The 17,353-nt window shown below is 38.8% G+C and overlaps 1 protein-coding gene and 1 pseudogene across 1 annotated transcript; both read left to right on the top strand.

Annotated features, from left to right (window-relative positions):
• Positions 1-1,741: 1,741 nt before the first annotated feature.
• On the top strand, positions 1,742-4,977 carry LOC145634581 (putative calcium-transporting ATPase 13, plasma membrane-type pseudogene; annotated as a pseudogene).
• Positions 4,978-11,627: 6,650 nt separating this feature from the next.
• LOC145636663 (uncharacterized) lies at positions 11,628-12,962 on the top strand. Its single transcript, XM_081688228.1, has 2 exons — positions 11,628-12,374; positions 12,456-12,962. Exons 1-2 carry the CDS (start codon positions 11,628-11,630, stop codon positions 12,960-12,962), a joined length of 1,254 nt encoding a protein of 417 aa, XP_081544354.1.
• Positions 12,963-17,353: the final 4,391 nt, after the last annotated feature.

Raw genomic sequence — 17,353 nt, 5'->3', positions numbered from 1 at the left:
CCCTAGTTATGCATTTTGAAATGCCTAACATTCCTCCCTTTAAAATTCCTCTTAAAAAAAGGTTATCATTTTTTTTATTCTATTTTCGACACATGTTCATCAAAAGCCGTTTTATTTTAGAATAATCAAATGATCGTTTTATTTTTGGAAGACCACCCAAATGACGTTTGATTTTTGACAATTTTTCCTTCGAAGAAATTTGAAAAACTTTTTTTTTCGAAGGAGATAAACCCTCTTTTCAAGAGAGAAATTATTATAACTAAGAAAGCAATAAAAAGAAACAAAGATTGGGCATTTCACCAGTTAAATTCGATGGAAGCCCCTTCATAACAACGGAGACTACAGTTTAGGAGAGAGGAGGAGGCTAGGGTTTTTTTTTTTAAATATTAATTTTTTTTAATGAATAACTAGAAATATTTTGATTACAGAGTATGTTTCAAAAGAAATATGGTTATTAAAATATTAGATTGAAAATAGTCCTAGATTAAATAAGACAATGAGATGTAGGGAGCTATTTCATTTCAACATAGTAATAAGTACGGAGTAAGGATAGGTTCGCGTCAGTTAAAATAAGGTGGTCAGATTATAACAAGGTTTGGTCTAATTTGATTTGAATTTTTCTACTTTGGTTTGATTTGGATTTTTCAAGTTTAATACTTCTTCCGTTTCTATTTAGTTGACGCATTTGATTTAGGCACATATATTAAGGAGATGAAAGATAGAGAGAATGAAAAAGCAAGCAGGGTAGCTTGTAAATGCAAGGTAAAAAATTTATCCCAAAAGAAAACGTATCAACTAAAAAAACCTTCCTAAAAAGGAATACGTGTCAACTAAAAACCAACATAGGTAATATAAACTAGTGTACTGTATTAATTTAACATTTTAAAGTTTTATCACCTTTTAAATTTTGCATATGCCTTGTACTCCCTCCGTTTTTAAATACTCGCTCTATTTCTCCATGCGAAGAGTTTTAGGAGAAATTGGAGAAAATAATAAAATATGGAGGTGGTGGGGTAGTTGAGAAAATAAAAAAATTGTAAAAAACAGAAATAGTGGAAGAATAGGATGGAGAGAGTATTATGTTAGGTCCACTAAGTGTGAGAAAAGAATTAAATATTGTAAAAGTTTTCCAAAAAAGGAAATGAAACAAATATTTAAAAACGGTCGGAAAAGAAAAGTGGAGCAAGTATTTAAAAACAGAGTGAGTACTTTTTTTTCCACTTTTAACACAAATAGGAATTATATTACGTGACGGATAAATTATCATTCAGTCATTTTTTTTTTTTTTTTTTTTTTTTTTTTGACGGGAAGGGCTCAGTCATTCTACACGTCACATCCATCTTTGTTTACCTGAAACAACGCGTGTGCATTGACACGCTACTTGCCCTCATCCTACACGTCACAGCCACGTTTAAAGTTTCAATTTTCAAGTCTTTGTCAAAAAAAAAACTTTCAAGTCATTTCTCATTTTCTCCCCAATTCGTCTACATTTCTACGTACATTCCAGGAAATAAATAACTAACTACGGATTACTTAACTTCTACGCAGCCACGAGTATGTTAGTTTGGAGACCGAAGGCAGTTCTCCGTGCACCGGACATGGATGGGAATGCATGCTGGCATAACATCATAAACTACACCTCTATATGACTATATATATATTACGGAGTATTACTTTCTTCCATATCAAACTACTTACTGCATTCCATACAAAATAACCTTACAACCTTTGATTACATTGTTCTAGTACATCGACATATATTATTAGACTCAATATTCCGATTTTCGACCTTCAACTATTAGCCATAACCCAAATATTTCATTCATATTAGTATTAGCTAAGTACGCTTTCAAGCTAACAAAGGCATACCAACGTACATGACGAGCACATTACATGCGAGCTTAGTTTGCATTGATGTTTTATTGAGGATACCCGAAACCCTCAGTAAACCGAGCAAAAGGTGGCAAAGAGCTTTTGCTAGCATCTACTATTCGAGAGCGTTACTCTTGCCTGCTCGGAAAAGGGAACGCAGTGAGGGTAAGTTGTTACACTCTTCTTCTTACACTGTTTTAAACCTTGAACCACAGCATCAAACATTTGCGAATGTTGATCAAATATCCCTAAGCAAACTTACCAAAGAAAAAAACTTACAAACACTTCGAGATTTTGGTGGGGTAGACTCCATTGCTTCTGCTGTCAATACCAACCTAGAGAATGGTATTGATGGTGATGAGCGAGACCTTGCTAACCGTCATGAGGCCTTTGGCACAAACACATACAAAAAACCACCTTCTCAAGGGTTGCTTCACTTTTTGTGGGAAGCCTTTCAGGACTTCACCATCCTTATTCTTCTGTTTTGTGCTGCTCTTTCTCTTGGTTTCGGTATCAAGCAGAAGGGACCGAAAGAGGGATGGTACGATGGAGGGAGCATATTTGTTGCTGTTTTTCTTGTCATCATTGTCTCTTCTCTGAGTAATTTTAGACAGAGTAAACAGTTTGAAAAGCTATCCAAACAAAGCAATAATATCAAGATAGATGTAATAAGGGGTGGGCGACGACAACAGGTTTCAATATATGAGATTGTTGTTGGAGACATTGTCTGCTTGAACACTGGAGATCAAGTACCAGCTGATGGCTTGTTCGTCGATGGTCATTCATTACAAGTTGATGAGTCTAGCATGACAGGGGAGAGTGATCATGTGGGCATTGACAGAGTTCAAAATCCGTACTTAGTCTCAGGGACTAAGGTTGCAGATGGTTATGGTAAGATGCTCGTCACCTCAGTTGGAATGAATACAGTGTGGGGAGAGCTGATGAGTTCTGCAAGCCGAAACACAGATGAACAAACACCATTACAAGCTCGGCTTAACAAGCTAACTTCCTCTATCGGTAAGCTTGGTTTGGCTGTGGCTTTCCTAGTACTAGTAGTATTGTTGGTACGATACTTCACAGGGAATACCAAAGATGAGAGTGGCAGAAGAGAATTCAATGGAAGCAAAACGAATGTGAATGATGTGCTTAATGCTGTCATCAGAATAGTTGCAGCTGCTGTTACGATTGTTGTAGTTGCAATCCCTGAGGGACTGCCACTGGCCGTCACCCTCACACTTGCTTATTCAATGAAGAGAATGATGGCTGATCAGGCTATGGTTCGTAAACTCTCAGCATGTGAGACAATGGGGTCCGCCACCACCATTTGCACAGACAAGACAGGCACTCTCACCCAGAACCAGATGAAGGTCACAAAAGTCTGGTTGGGCCAGAGTCCAATGGAACAAGGTACAACCTCTGAGATTGATGCTGATCTTCTTGCATTCATCCAGCAAGGTGTTGGGCTCAATACCACAGGAAGTGTCTACAGGAGTTCATCTTCAAGCTCAGATTACGAGTTCTCAGGCAGCCCAACAGAAAAGGCCCTACTCTCTTGGGCCGTGCTGGAGCTCAACATGGACATGCAGAAGCTGAACCAGGACTGTACAATCCTTCACGTGGAAGCCTTCAATTCGCAGAAGAAAAGAAGTGGCGTGTTAATCAAAGGAAAAGAAAACAAAAATGTTTATGTACACTGGAAAGGTGCAGCTGAAATGATACTAGATAAATGCTCCTCTTACTATGAAGCATCAGGAGATTTGAAGTCTATGAATGGTGAGGCAAAGGAAACTTTCGAGCAGATAATTCAAAGCATGGCAGCTAGCAGCCTCAGATGCATTGCCTTTGCTCACAAAGAAGTAGTACATAAGGAAGATGAAGAAATGGATCAAGAAAAGCTCACAGATGATGGTCTGACATTGCTCGGAATGGTTGGTCTAAAGGACCCGTGTAGACCAGGGGTAAAGAAAGCTGTTCAAGATTGTCAAAATGCCGGAGTAAATATCAAGATGATCACAGGGGATAATGTATTCACTGCACGAGCAATAGCCGTTGAATGTGGGATATTGCAGCCTGGTGATGACATCAACAGTGCTGTTGTTGAAGGTCCAGAATTTCGGAGCTACACGGAGAAAGAAAAGATTGAGAAAGTTGACAAGATACGCGTCATGGCTAGATCCTCTCCTTTTGATAAGCTTCTTATGGTGCAATGCCTCAAACAAAAAGGCCATGTGGTTGCAGTAACCGGAGATGGCACAAACGATGCACCAGCATTAAAAGAAGCAGACATAGGGCTTTCTATGGGAATACAAGGGACTGAAGTTGCAAAAGAGAGCTCAGACATTGTCATCCTGGATGATAATTTTGCTTCGGTAGCAACAGTTTTGAATTGGGGTAGATGTGTTTACAACAACATTCAAAAGTTCATCCAGTTCCAGCTTACTGTAAATGTTGCAGCTCTGACAATCAACTTTGTAGCAGCAGTTTCAGCAGGTGAGGTTCCACTAACCGCAGTTCAACTCTTATGGGTCAATTTGATTATGGACACCTTAGGTGCCTTAGCTCTTGCAACCGAGAAACCGGCAAAAGAATTGATGGACAAGGCACCTGTTGGAAGAACGGAGCCACTCATCACCAATGTGATGTGGAGAAATCTGATGTCTCAAGCCCTATACCAGATAGCAGTCCTCTTGACCTTACAATTTAAGGGAGAATCGATCTTTGGTGTAGGGAGCAAAGTGAAGGATACGCTCCTATTCAATACCTTTGTGTTGTGTCAGGTTTTCAATGAATTTAATGCAAGGAAGCTGGAGAAGAAGAACATATTTGAAGGGATACACAAGAACAGGTTGTTCCTAGCCATCATTGCCATAACCATTATCCTCCAGGTGGTGATGGTTGAATTCCTCAAGAAATTTGCCAACACAGAAAGATTAAATTGGGGACAGTGGGGTGTTTGTATCGGAATTGCAGCAGTATCCTGGCCTCTAGGGTGGCTCGTCAAGTTTATACCTGTCGCAGAAAGACCATTTTTCAGCTACATCAAATTGCAGAATACATGCTTCTGGAAGAAAAACTAACCGAGGATAATTCACATCATATTATTAGTACTGCTAAAATTCTTTTATTGCTATTTGATTTCAGTGTACATTTAATTTGCTGACAATAATTTAGTTTAGCTAAATTTGATTGAATGTACATACCAGTTATGTTTGTATAGAAAGAGTCATATTCCTTTTACGATTCATACATCAAAGAAACACAATTTTAAGTACACGGTTGTATATCATCAATATAAATGAAGAATACCACAACAATCATACAAGTATACAACTCAATTCTTTCCTACATCAAATTGCAGAATGCATGCTTCTAGAAGTAAAACTAAGCAAGGATGATTCACATAATATTATTAGTACTGTTAAAACTCTTTTATTGCTATTTGATTTCGGTGTACATTTACTGACAACAATTTAGTTTAGCTAAAATATATTGAATGTGCATACCAGTTATTTTTATCATATTCCTTTGCCAAACAAATGGTACCATCTAACATTCTAACGCTTCATACAACAAAGAAACATAAGTCTAAGAACACAATTGGATATCATCAATAACATATGAAAACTACCACAACAACATACAGTTCAATTCTTTGCTACTCATATAAATGTTCAGTTGTCCAATGGCAGAACAAAATGTTGAAATAACACTAAATAGATACTCGTGTTAACTCAATCAACCAGATTCTTAATAAACAAGCAAGCAGCTGCTTAACGAAATTGAATTATTGTTCTATCCTATCCTACACCAAAATGCAGTTATGCTTATCTATGCATACTGATAAACAAAAAAATATGTGCATAACTTTCTTTCTCACATATCATCAAGACTACCTTATAAACAAAATTAATTAAGATGTTTCTTAAAAAAACAGCCTCAGATGCAAATGTGTAGCATTAATAAATTGTAGTGTCCTGCTACCATCATCGAAGGGTTTTTTTTTTTTTTTGAACAAACGATCATGTAAGTTGAACATAAGTTTATAAAGAACTAAAGATTAAAGAACAATTTCCTCTTAGACTCTCTTATCATTGCTCTCTAAAAGAAAATCTGTGACAAGAATGTATGAACTTGGATACCCCGCTTTATATATATATATATATATATATATATATATATATATATATATATATATATATATATATATATATATATATAAGCTAGTTGGCATTGCTATTGGAGCGATGACACTTAAAATTGAGTTTATGGAATATATATATATTTTTTACTACAAATAATTCCAACTTTTGCCTATCAATTTATATTGATGTTATACTTAGATTAACTAAAAATAAACACAACCTTCAACTTTGAGGGTCTTATTGTTATAGTAATCTGGGATTAACAATTTATGGCAATATTGAGGACTATTAGCATTATGCCATTATAACATCAGTAGTTCAATAGTAAGTTCTGTGAATTTATGATCTCTGGATTTGGTTGTTCAATGTTAATCAGAAAGTGGGATTAATATAAGATGATATTTCACATAATCAATGTTAATACTCCCTTTGTCCCATTTATCTACCCAAGGTAGACTCTACATTGGGTTGAACAAAATAAACATAATACTCCTTCTGTCCCTTTATTAGACGCCTATTTCTAACATAAATTACTCGCATAATAAAGAGAAGTAGGCATATCTAATTAAAGGACGGAGGAAGTACCCTCTTTGTCCCAAAATAAACAAGCTTCCTTTTTTTGTATTCATTGTTAAGCAATCAGACTCGACTATCTATGGAATTTAGCCCAAATTTATGGCCATAAACTCAATATAATCTCAGATAAGTAAAATCAAATCAGGTACAAAAGGGCTAAACTTAATCAAAATTATGGCAAATATGTGAAAAAGTAAAAACAAAAATGAAGTTAAGAAATTGAGGAAATTGAAAGCACCTTAATGATGTTGGTCCCAAGTTTGCGGCATGAAGCAGGACCCATGGCGGGAAGAAAGCGGACAAAAGAGAGTAGACACTGTAAAGCGACTGATTTAGACCGTACCCATTCCATCTCGCCCTGCCCGCCTGCCCCATCTCATCCCGTTTGTACCCACCCTTATATTTACATTTTTTTAAGGAAACCTTATATTTGGGAAGAATTCAAGTTAATCTCCGAGATTGACATGAAAAGTTATTCTCCTTTCACAATATATTATTTTACTTTTTTTTTTTAATAATAAAAGTGAAATAGTAAAATGACACGAAAACATATGCATAAAGCTGTGAGTATATACCGGAGTAACTGGGGCTCCTTCTTATATTTGCATTTAATTTTTCTAACAAACTATACCGGAGTATATATTTTTAATAGATGAAGCATGTGCGATGTACGATTTGTTTAAAAAATATATTTATTTTCAAGTACATGTTTGATAATAAATAATTTTTTATATTAATTGTTGAACTTATAAGTTCACAAACATGTTGGCAAGTCCCTCGAGTAGGGTTCTAAAAAATTGTTCTCTCGACTAGGGCTTTCGTCCTCGTATTCACAAATTTCACACACATTAAAAATTCAATCTTTTTCCCTAATTTTATTCAATAATCGTGCCCTCGAATTCCTGTGCTATGGATGATCAATTGATGAAGGCTTGGGATAACTTGAAACTGACAGAAGAAGAAAATTTTGTGCTTGGAGAATCGAATGCTATGGTGGATGATGGTGACTCGAAACATAGGCTTTCTTTATCTCTGGTTGGCAAATTGCTTACAAAGAAGACTTTCAATGTTGATGCTATGAAAAGGGTGTTAAAAAATCTCGGCGAATTGATGACAACGTTGCAATAAGGTCTGTCGATACAAACTTGTTTGTCTTTCAATTTTTTAATGCTGATGATATAAGGAAGGTGTTAGATGGTAGGTCGTGGGCTTTCGATAACCAAACCCTGCTATTGAAAGAAATTTGTGCGGATGAACAACCATCTGAAATTACCTTTAACTCTTGCCCTTTTTGGATTCGTATTTTGGATGTGCCGTTTGGGAAGCGCTCTTCTTGGTTTGCTAGGGAGATTGGGGATTGTATTGGAGAGTGCTTAGAGGTTGATGAGTCTGATCCTCTGGGTTGGGAGGAGTACATGAGAGTTAAAGTTATGGTGAATATCAATAAACCATTGCGAAGGGGTATGAAAATAGCAGTAGAATCAGGACACACAAAATGGGTGGGTTTCAAGTATGAGCGTCTTGGTGACTTTTGCTATTATTGTGGTCGAATTGGGCACAATGATAAGGATTGTGAGGAGAAGGACACATGTACTGCTGATTCGTCAATCGTGTTTCAGTATGGTCCGTTTTTAACTGCATCCCCTCATCGTTCGAAGGTTCCTACTATTGATAGGGAGATAGAAAGGAAGTGGATGGAAAGCTTGTCAAAGAAGGGTAGAGTGCAACGATCTGATTACAACGATCTGAATGCAATCCGTTTGGGTCCACCAGGGGCAGCAAGGAAGTTATTATTCTCTTCACCAAGCACGGTTATGGTCACTACCCCAAAGCCACGAGCAATCACTTTGAAGGCAGTAGCCGATGAAAATTCTGGCAAAATGGTGTTTCGACCAACTATGATGCAAGAAGAGGATGTAAACGCTGAGGGGCTGATTAATTCTACTGAGGTGCCGAGGGCTGGTATGCTGGAAAAGGAAAAAACACAGGCACGGGATGTGTGTGCAACTGGAAAGCAGGGTGAGGCTTCGATGGAGAGGCTGTCGGGTGATGTAAGTGCTCGAAAAAGGATCCATAGGGATGGTATCATTGATATGGATATGATTGAAAGTGGAGGCTGCTATCAAATGTCGAGGAAAAGGAGTGTGGATGCTGTACTTGATGTAGGTCCGAATGTTCCTGCCAATGTTGCTGAGAAGAAACCGAAACTTAATGTGAGTAACGCTTCTTCTATTGTTTCCATGTCAAAAGTAGAGGGTCTTGGGGATGCCCAAACCCTCGAAAAACAATGAAAATACTTAGTTGGAACTGCCACGGGCTTGGCAACCCGCGCGCGGTTAGGAGCCTCCAAGATATGTGTTGGAGGGAAAGGCCAAATATTGTCTTTGTAATGGAGACCATGATTGATGAAAAAATTCTTAATAAAATAAAAACTCGTTGTGGTTACACGAATGGTGTATGTTTTAGTAGTGTGGGTAGATCGGGTGGAATGGGGATGTGGTGGAATTGAAGGATATTAATGTACAAATCATGTCTTTTTCTGTGCATCATATCTGTGCTCATATTTTGGATAATAATAATGTGCCTATTTGGAGAGCAATTGGTATATATGGTTGGCCGGAACAAGCATTTAAACACCAAACTTGGTCATTAATGGCTCAGTTGAAAGGTGTCAACAACCTACCTTGTATTATGTTTGGTGATTTTAATGAAATCCTGAGTTTATCTGAAAAGGAGGGTGGTGTTCCGAGAAGTGAGAGGTTGATGGATGCTTTCTGGGGGGGCTATTGATAATTGTGCTTTCCGTGATCTTGGTTACAAAGGGTGTATCTTTACTTGGGAGAGGGGTAACTCTATGGCTACTTTTATTCGAGAAAGATTGGATCGATTTCTTGCAGATGATGGTTGGTGCAATTTATTTCCTGACATTGAAGTACGACATCTTCCCATTTTAAAGCCTGATTATGCTCCAATAATTTTGAATACGGAGAAAAGGCTTGCGGAGGACAGTGGTTATAGGGGTTTCAAATTTGAGCACTTCTGGCTGTCCAATGATGGGTGCGGGGAGGTTGTACAAGTGGCTTGGGGGGATGCTTTTGGTTTCGGTTTGAAGGAGAAAGTGGCAGTTTGTGGAGAAAGGTTAGCTAGCTGGGTTGCACTGTACTCACCTTCGGATCTATAAAGAAGAAAATAAAAAAGGCCGAAAAATCTCTTAAGCAATTGAAGGAAGGGAGTATGGATGGTGCGACGCTGGATATGTGCAACAAATTGTCGGAGGAGTTGAACTCACTATATTTGTTGGAGGAATCATACTGGTTTTCTCGTGCCCGGGCTAATGAACTGCGTGATGGGGATAAAAATACAAAATATTTTCATCACAAGGCTAGTGAAAGAAAGGCTCATAATAGAATTGATGGCTTATTTGATGAGCATGGAGACTGGAAGAGAAGCAAGGTGGATCTCGAGAAACTTATTGCAGCTTATTTTTCAAAGCTTTTTGCCACAAGTTCTCCGACTGGTTTTCAGTGTGCAATGGAAGGTCTCGAAACAGTGGTCACTCCAGAGATGAATTCAATGTTAGATTGTGAACCAACAGGGGAGGAAGTAAGATAAGCACTTTTTCAGATGCACCCACATAAGGCCCCGGGCCCCGACGGTATGCATGCATTATTTTTTCAGAAATTTTGGCATATTGTTGGACCTGATATTATTGCTTATGTCCAAAGATGGTGGAGGGGGGAAATTGACTTAGCGGGAATAAATAATACTTGCATTGTGCTAATTCCGAAGTGTGAAAAGCCTACTCTGATTTCGGAATTTAGACCAATAAGCTGCTGCAATGTTATTTATAAAATTGTTTCAAAAGTTCTGGCAAATAAGTTGAAATTTTTTTTGGGGGAAATTATTTCTCCAAATCAGAGTGCTTTTGTCCCGCAGAGACTCATCACAGACAATGCCATTGTTGCTTTCGAGATCTTTCATTCTATGAAGAGGGGTAGAGAAGGGAAGGATGGTAACATTGCTATGAAATTGGATATGAGTAAAGCGTCTGACAGGGTTGAATGGGTTTTTCTAGAGCAGTTGATGATCAAAATGGGTTTCTCTACAAACTGGATTCATCGAATTATGAGCTGTTTACAGAGCGTGTCTTTTGCTTTTAAGATAAATGGACACATTTCTGGCTCTGTGGTGCCTTCTAGAGGGTTACGTCAGGGTGACCCTATTTCTCCGTATCTATTTCTGTTGTGTGTGGATGCTTTTTCGACTTTGATTTCTAAGGCATCCAACAGTAATCTTCTCCATGGTGCTAGAATTTGCAAAAATGCCCCAAGGGTGTCTCATCTTTTCTTTGCAGATGACAGTATACTTTTTGCTAGAGAAAATGTGCAAGAATGCTCGGTTATAGCTGATATAATCAGCAAATATGAGAGAGCTTCGGGTCAGAATGTCAATCTCAGCAAGACTGAAGTTGTTTTTAGCAAAAAAGTGTGCACAAATCGACGGCAAGAAATAATTGAGATATTGGGGGTGAGAGAAGTAGAACGACATGAGAAGTATCTTGGGTTACCGACGATAATTGGAAGATCGAAAAAAGCAATTTTTGCAGGTTTAAAGGAGAGAATATGGAGAAAGCTTCAAGGATGGAAGGAGAAGTTTTTATCGAGGCCGGGTAAAGAGGTGTTAATTAAAGCTGTGGCTCAAGCGATCCCGACATATATGATGAGTATATTCAAGCTTCCGGATGGGCTTATTGATGAGATACACTCGATGCTTGCACGCTTTTGGTAGGGCTCCACAGAATCCGCAAGCAAAATGCACTGGCAGAGATGGGAATTATTATGTCGCCCCAAGGCTCATGGGGGTTTAGGTTTCCGAGACTTAAAATGTTTCAACCAAGCCCTTCTTGCCAAGCAAATGTGGAGGTTACACCACAATCCAGGTACCCTTATTCACACAATTTTAAAAGCGAGATATTTCAAAAAATGTGATGTACTTGAAGCTAACCGGGGTTATGACCCTAGTTATGTTTGGCGAAGCATGTGGGGTGAACGGGTTTTGCTTAAGGAGGGGCTCAAATGGCGTGTGGGAAATGGGTGCTCAATTAAAGTATGGGGGGATGCTTGGTTGTCGGGTAATTCCTCTATTAATACCCCTTCCCCATTTCCCACAAGCAATATGGAGTTAAGGGTGTGTGAATTGATCGACCACTCGTGTGGTGTTTGGGATAGGAGTGTTCTAAGCAGCACCTTCTGTGAGGATGACATAGCAAAAATTGTTTCTATACCATTGGCCTCAAATTGTCCTCCCGATAGAATGTTTTGGTGGCCATCAAAGGATGGTGCTTATAGTGTGAAATCGGGTTATTGGTTGTGCAATCGAGAGCTGAATCTTGCTCAAGGTGTAGATATGGATGAGGTATGGCGCCTTGTTTGGTCTCTTGTATGCCCACCCAAGTTAAAGCACTTCCTATGGAGAGCTTGTAAGGGCTTTCTTGCTGTGAAAGAACGTCTTTTTTATCGTCACATTGCCACTGACTCCTCCTGCTCCATTTGTAATGCACAAGAGGAAAAAATATGCCATACGTTGTTTAAGTGCTCTGCTGCTAAGGAAATATGGGAAGCAAGCTCGTTCAGTCAGTTGATCAATGCAGCCCATGATAACAATTTCAGCGAGAGACTTTTATGGCTGTCAAGAAATGCACAAAAGGCTGACTTTGTTACCATGACAGCACTTATGTGGGCTGCGTGGCATTGCAGGAACACGACAATATATGAACAGAAGCAGGTTGTGGCGGTGGAAATTGCTAGAAAATGGGTGAACTTTGTTTAAGAAAGCAATGAGTATGCTGCAAAAATTTCCACCAAGTCTGCTCCTAGAGCTGCTGGACAAGCAGATTCGTGGAAAGCTCCTGCTGCAGGGGTCGTGAAGATTAACTGCGACGCACATATTGGAGCTGCAACAGGCCTTGGAGTGGTGTTGAGGGATGAGCAGGGAACTGTGCTAGCTGCTTCTGTACGAAAGGAAGGTGTTGGTTGGGGTGTTGATGAAGCCGAGGCTGCTGCCTGCAGGTTTGGGTTACAAGTTGCAAGAAGGCTTGGGTATTCGATGGTCCATCTTGAGAGTGATGCTGAAATTGTGGTGCGAGTTATCACCTCGAAGGCAACGGGGTTCTCTCCTATTTTCTTGATTTACGATGACATTCATTGTTTGATTTCGGCTTTTAATGTTTCTTGTTTGTCTCATGTTAAACGAGCGGGTAACACTTTAGCTCATAATGTTGCTCGTTGGGAATCGAGAGGCTGTAATGAGTTTGTATCTTTAGGTCCTTTTCCCCAAAGCTTGACTACTTTGGCGGAAATTGATCTCCTTTAATGAAATTTACAACGTGGTTTCAAAAAAAAAAAAATAAGTTCACAAACATGACAAAAGAAATGTGTCATTATAAAAAGAGGAAAAAATTGTTGGGAATAATTCCACCTTTAGAGCGTCCGCGAAAAATAATCCCACCTTTGGAATATTTTTAAATAATCTGACCTTTATATCCAATCCATTCAAAATGGTCTCAACCACTCAAGTAACCTCTTATAACAAGTTGCAAGACACGTGGTGACCTATGATTGGTCAAAAAAATTAAAAGAAAGTTAATTTAATTTTTTTAAGAAAAAAACAAAAAAAAAATTGAAAAACCATCCACCAGCCTAACCCACCCTACCTCGCCGCCCCTGACTCCCTGCCCCGTGGCTCCGGCCACCCAGACGCCCCCAACCCCAACGACAGCTCCGGCACCAAAATCCCCAGCCCTAAACCACCACCCGCCTTCTTCTCCCACGAAACAGGCAGTGTTGAAACCATAATTCCAGTCGCCCAAACCACCAACCCACCTCTCTCCCCCACGAAACCCAGGCAGCCGTGCCGCCTCCCTCCCCTTCCCTATCTCGATTCCGGCCGCGGTGGGTTCCTGGTCGTCGTCCCCCGACCTTGTTTTATCCGTCGTCTTAATTTCAGTCCCCTCTCTATCCCTTTCTCGGCCGCGCTGACCTTTCCTGTCCCCCACTTCGACCGCGTCGACGTCCCTCGACCTCGATTCACACAGTTTCCTGGGGTCTGGTTTGGGGGTTTTGGGGTTGGGATGGCTGGGGTGGGTTCCTAGTCCTCGGCACTGTGGTTTTTGGGTGGTGGTGGTTCCAGGGTCTGGTTTGGGTGGTGTGTGAGGATGGTGGTGGCTGAAACTTAAGTGGCTGTGTTTTATTTTTAATTTGATTTTACTTTTTTTTTTAATTATTTTTTCGTTTTGGATTAATCAAATTGTGACGTGTGTAAATTAAACTTTTAAAAAAAACAAAATTATCTCTTCAACCGGTTAATGGTCACCGGGGACCATTTCGAGCGGATTGGGTATGAAGGTGGGATTATAAAAAAAATCTCAAAGGTGGGATTATTATTTATCGTGGACGTTCAAAAGGTGGGATTATTCCCAGCAATTTTTCCTAAAAAAAGAGCGGAAGTATAACTAATTTTGAACCAAACTTTTTGCAAGTAAATAGGGTACAATATCATTTTCTTAATTCACTTCTATACATGACAACATGTTTGTTTGTGAGGAGGTTAAGTATTGGCGCACAGCTGCGTGTAAAGATGGGCATAGGCCCGACACGATTCCGACCCGGCACGGCGGTCCACCTGTGGGCCGTGGGCCGTGCCGTGAACACAATTTTGGATTTTGGCACGGGCATGGCCTGTGGCATGGCAGGCGGCACGCCGGCACGACACGGCACGGCTCGTCCCATAGTCGTTGGAAACTAGCCGTGTTAGAGCCGTTTTCCAACAGCTATAATAACGACTAGTTTTCAGGTAAACGGGCCAAAGGTTTATTTGCACAAGCTGCTAACATGATGTCCCGTAACTTAGGTACATTTGCACTAGTTTTCAGGTACGGAATCATCATCAAGTAAGAGAACACAAAGCGATGTTTCGGAGTTGCAAATGTACCTAAGTTACGACTTTATGAAAGGCATGGACGATGAAGAGAAGTTTGGCCTCGACATCCTTGATAGGTGGAAATCACAAACCGAGAAACATCCAATTTTGTCGGCAATGGCTCGTGATATTTTTGCTATCCAAGTCTCCTCTGTTGCCTCTGAAAGAGTTTTTAGTGTGTCGGGACGAGTTTTAGACGATAGAAGAACAAGACTAAAACCCGAAACACTTGGAATACGTGTTTGCTTCAAGGATTGGTTGGATGCCGAAACTCGTTCTCAAGATCGTACTTATGCACAAAACGACGATGACGATGAAGGAACGTCGACTTCTTTTAGTTCTCATACTTCTTAATCAACTCAATTGGCCGATAAACTTGAACCACAAGGAGACGAAGACGACGAAGGCGAAAACGAAGACGAAGACGACCAATAATAATTACATTATTACATATTTACATTATACACTATTGTATAATTTTTGTATTATCGAACTTCGTATTCCGTATAATAAATGAAGTTATTCATACACTATTGTACAATTTTTAATTATCATTAATTATTTTGTATTATTGAATTAAATAAATAAAATAAAGTGGCACAGTTTGGCCCGCGGCCTGGCACGACACGGCCCGCAAGGCACGTGGGTCGTGCCGTGGGCTGGGGTGTGTCAGGCCAATTTCAGGCACGACATGACACGACCCCCACCACGGCACGGCCAGGCACGACCCGCGGCGGCACGGCACGGCCCGTTGCCCATGTTTAGCTTGTGTGCTATTTACATATTAAGTGAATACCAACTATACGACAAAACAGTGGTGAATTTTTTTTTTCTAGTGGTACAAATATTACCTATAATAGCTATAAGTAGTACTACTAAAATAGCTTTAAAATTCCACTATAATTATAATGGTACATTAAAAAAAATTCCACTATAATTATAATGGTACATTAAAAATACCACCGTAACAATAAAAAAAATCTCAAAAACTAAGTGAATTTACCAATTAATTAAACCCTCCAATACGCATCCTAAACATATAGGAGCTATGCACCTAGTTGCACTCGGTTAAGTATTGGCGAATAGCTGCTATTTACTTGCCCAGCTATACGACAAAAATAGTGGTGAATATTTTTTTTTCAAGTGTATAATATTTGTACTACTAATACTTATAATAGCTATAAATAGTACTACTAAAATAGCTTATACTCTAATAGTACATTAAAAATTCCACGGTAAGTATAATGGTACATTAAAAATACCACTGTAGTAATAAAAAAATCACAAAAACTAAATGAATTCACCAATTAACCCTCCTATATGCATCCTAAACAAATAGGAGATATGCGCCTAGTTACTCTTGTGAGGATAATTGATGTGAACATGTGATAAGACTTTAGATTCCCTCCATTTTCATTTTTTTTGAAAAAAAAAAAAAGAAAATATGCTATCCCATGTTAAAGGGATGAGAACAAAAAAAAAAAAAAAGAAAAATATAAAATAGGGTTTTATGACTTTTTTTTTTTTTAAACCAGAAGAGGGTAGGTAAAAGAAGTATCCTTAAAAAAAAGTATAAGTAGAGTGGAAAATTAAGAGGTTGAAGATAATTTTACCCTTAATAAAAGGGAAAGAAATTGGAAAAAAGAAGAAAATTAATAAGGGTAATTAAGTATTTATTCTACTTATCCCAATGTAATTTCAACTCATAAAAAATATAAAACAGATGAAATAATTATTATAAGACAACTTAAAATGAAAACGAAGTAAATAAATAGAAATAGATAAAGTATTTTTTAGATTGAAGTTGGTTACAATCAATTCCCTCAATGTCTTTTTTTATAAATTAAAAGGTTCCATTTTTAAAATAGTCATGTCACTCAACTACTCAATTGAGATATCAAATGTGTAGTTTTAAATTAAATAATCAAATTTTATAAAAAAAGAAATTACAAAAAGCAACATTTTATTATGGAAAATTTGACTTTTACCACCATGAAAAAACCATTAATTGGTTTTTACCAACTCCATAAAAAAAAGTTGTATTTTAGCACCAACAAAATTTCCAAAAATTGGGCTTTACCACCAAGTCACCAACTAATGGATTCCGTCCATGAATTCGTTAGTAGGGCCCACCTTTTTGACGTTTCCTCTCCATTTTCCCTGATCTTCCATGTCAACCAACCGGAAACGAAATCAACTTACCTCGGTTGGTCGGAATTTCGTGTGGAGCTAAAGAGGGGTTAGAATTTTGTGTGGGCTATGGAGGTGGTCAGAATTAGGTGGTGGCTAGGGTTTTAGAAGTGCGAAATTTGGTGGTGGCTAGGGTTTAAAGAGTGGTCGGAATTAGGACGGGGCTTTATGGGTCAGATTTCGGTGGCTATGGTTTTGAGGTTTAAAATTGAAGGGAAGGGGGTCGGAATCAGGTGGTGGTGACTGGTGCGTTGTGCTGTGCGGTGGCGATTTGGTGGTGGGGCTGGTAACTGGTCCGACGATGGGGCTAGCAGTCGGTCCGGTGGTGGGGCTAGTAGCCGGCCAGGTGGTGGCAACAACCACCGGTTAATGGCTGTTTTTTTTTTAGATTTTTTTTTAAAAAATTTACCCAATAATGTAATAACACGTCTACATGGTAGGCCTCACTAACATATTTATAGACGAAATCCGTTAGTTGGAGATGATTGGTTGTAAAAGCCAACTTTCATTTTTTTTTTTTTTATGTGGTGGTAAAATAATTGTTTTTTTTTTTTTTTTTAAAGGTGGTAAAAGCCAATAAGTGGTTTTTTTTAGAG

Source organism: Chenopodium album, chromosome 6 (assembly GCF_948465745.1).
Source record: "Chenopodium album chromosome 6, dcCheAlbu1.1, whole genome shotgun sequence".
NCBI classification, from domain to species: domain Eukaryota; kingdom Viridiplantae; phylum Streptophyta; class Magnoliopsida; order Caryophyllales; family Amaranthaceae; genus Chenopodium; species Chenopodium album.
Note: the sequence above shows the minus strand (reverse complement) of the source record. Positions and strands in the feature narration are given on the sequence as shown.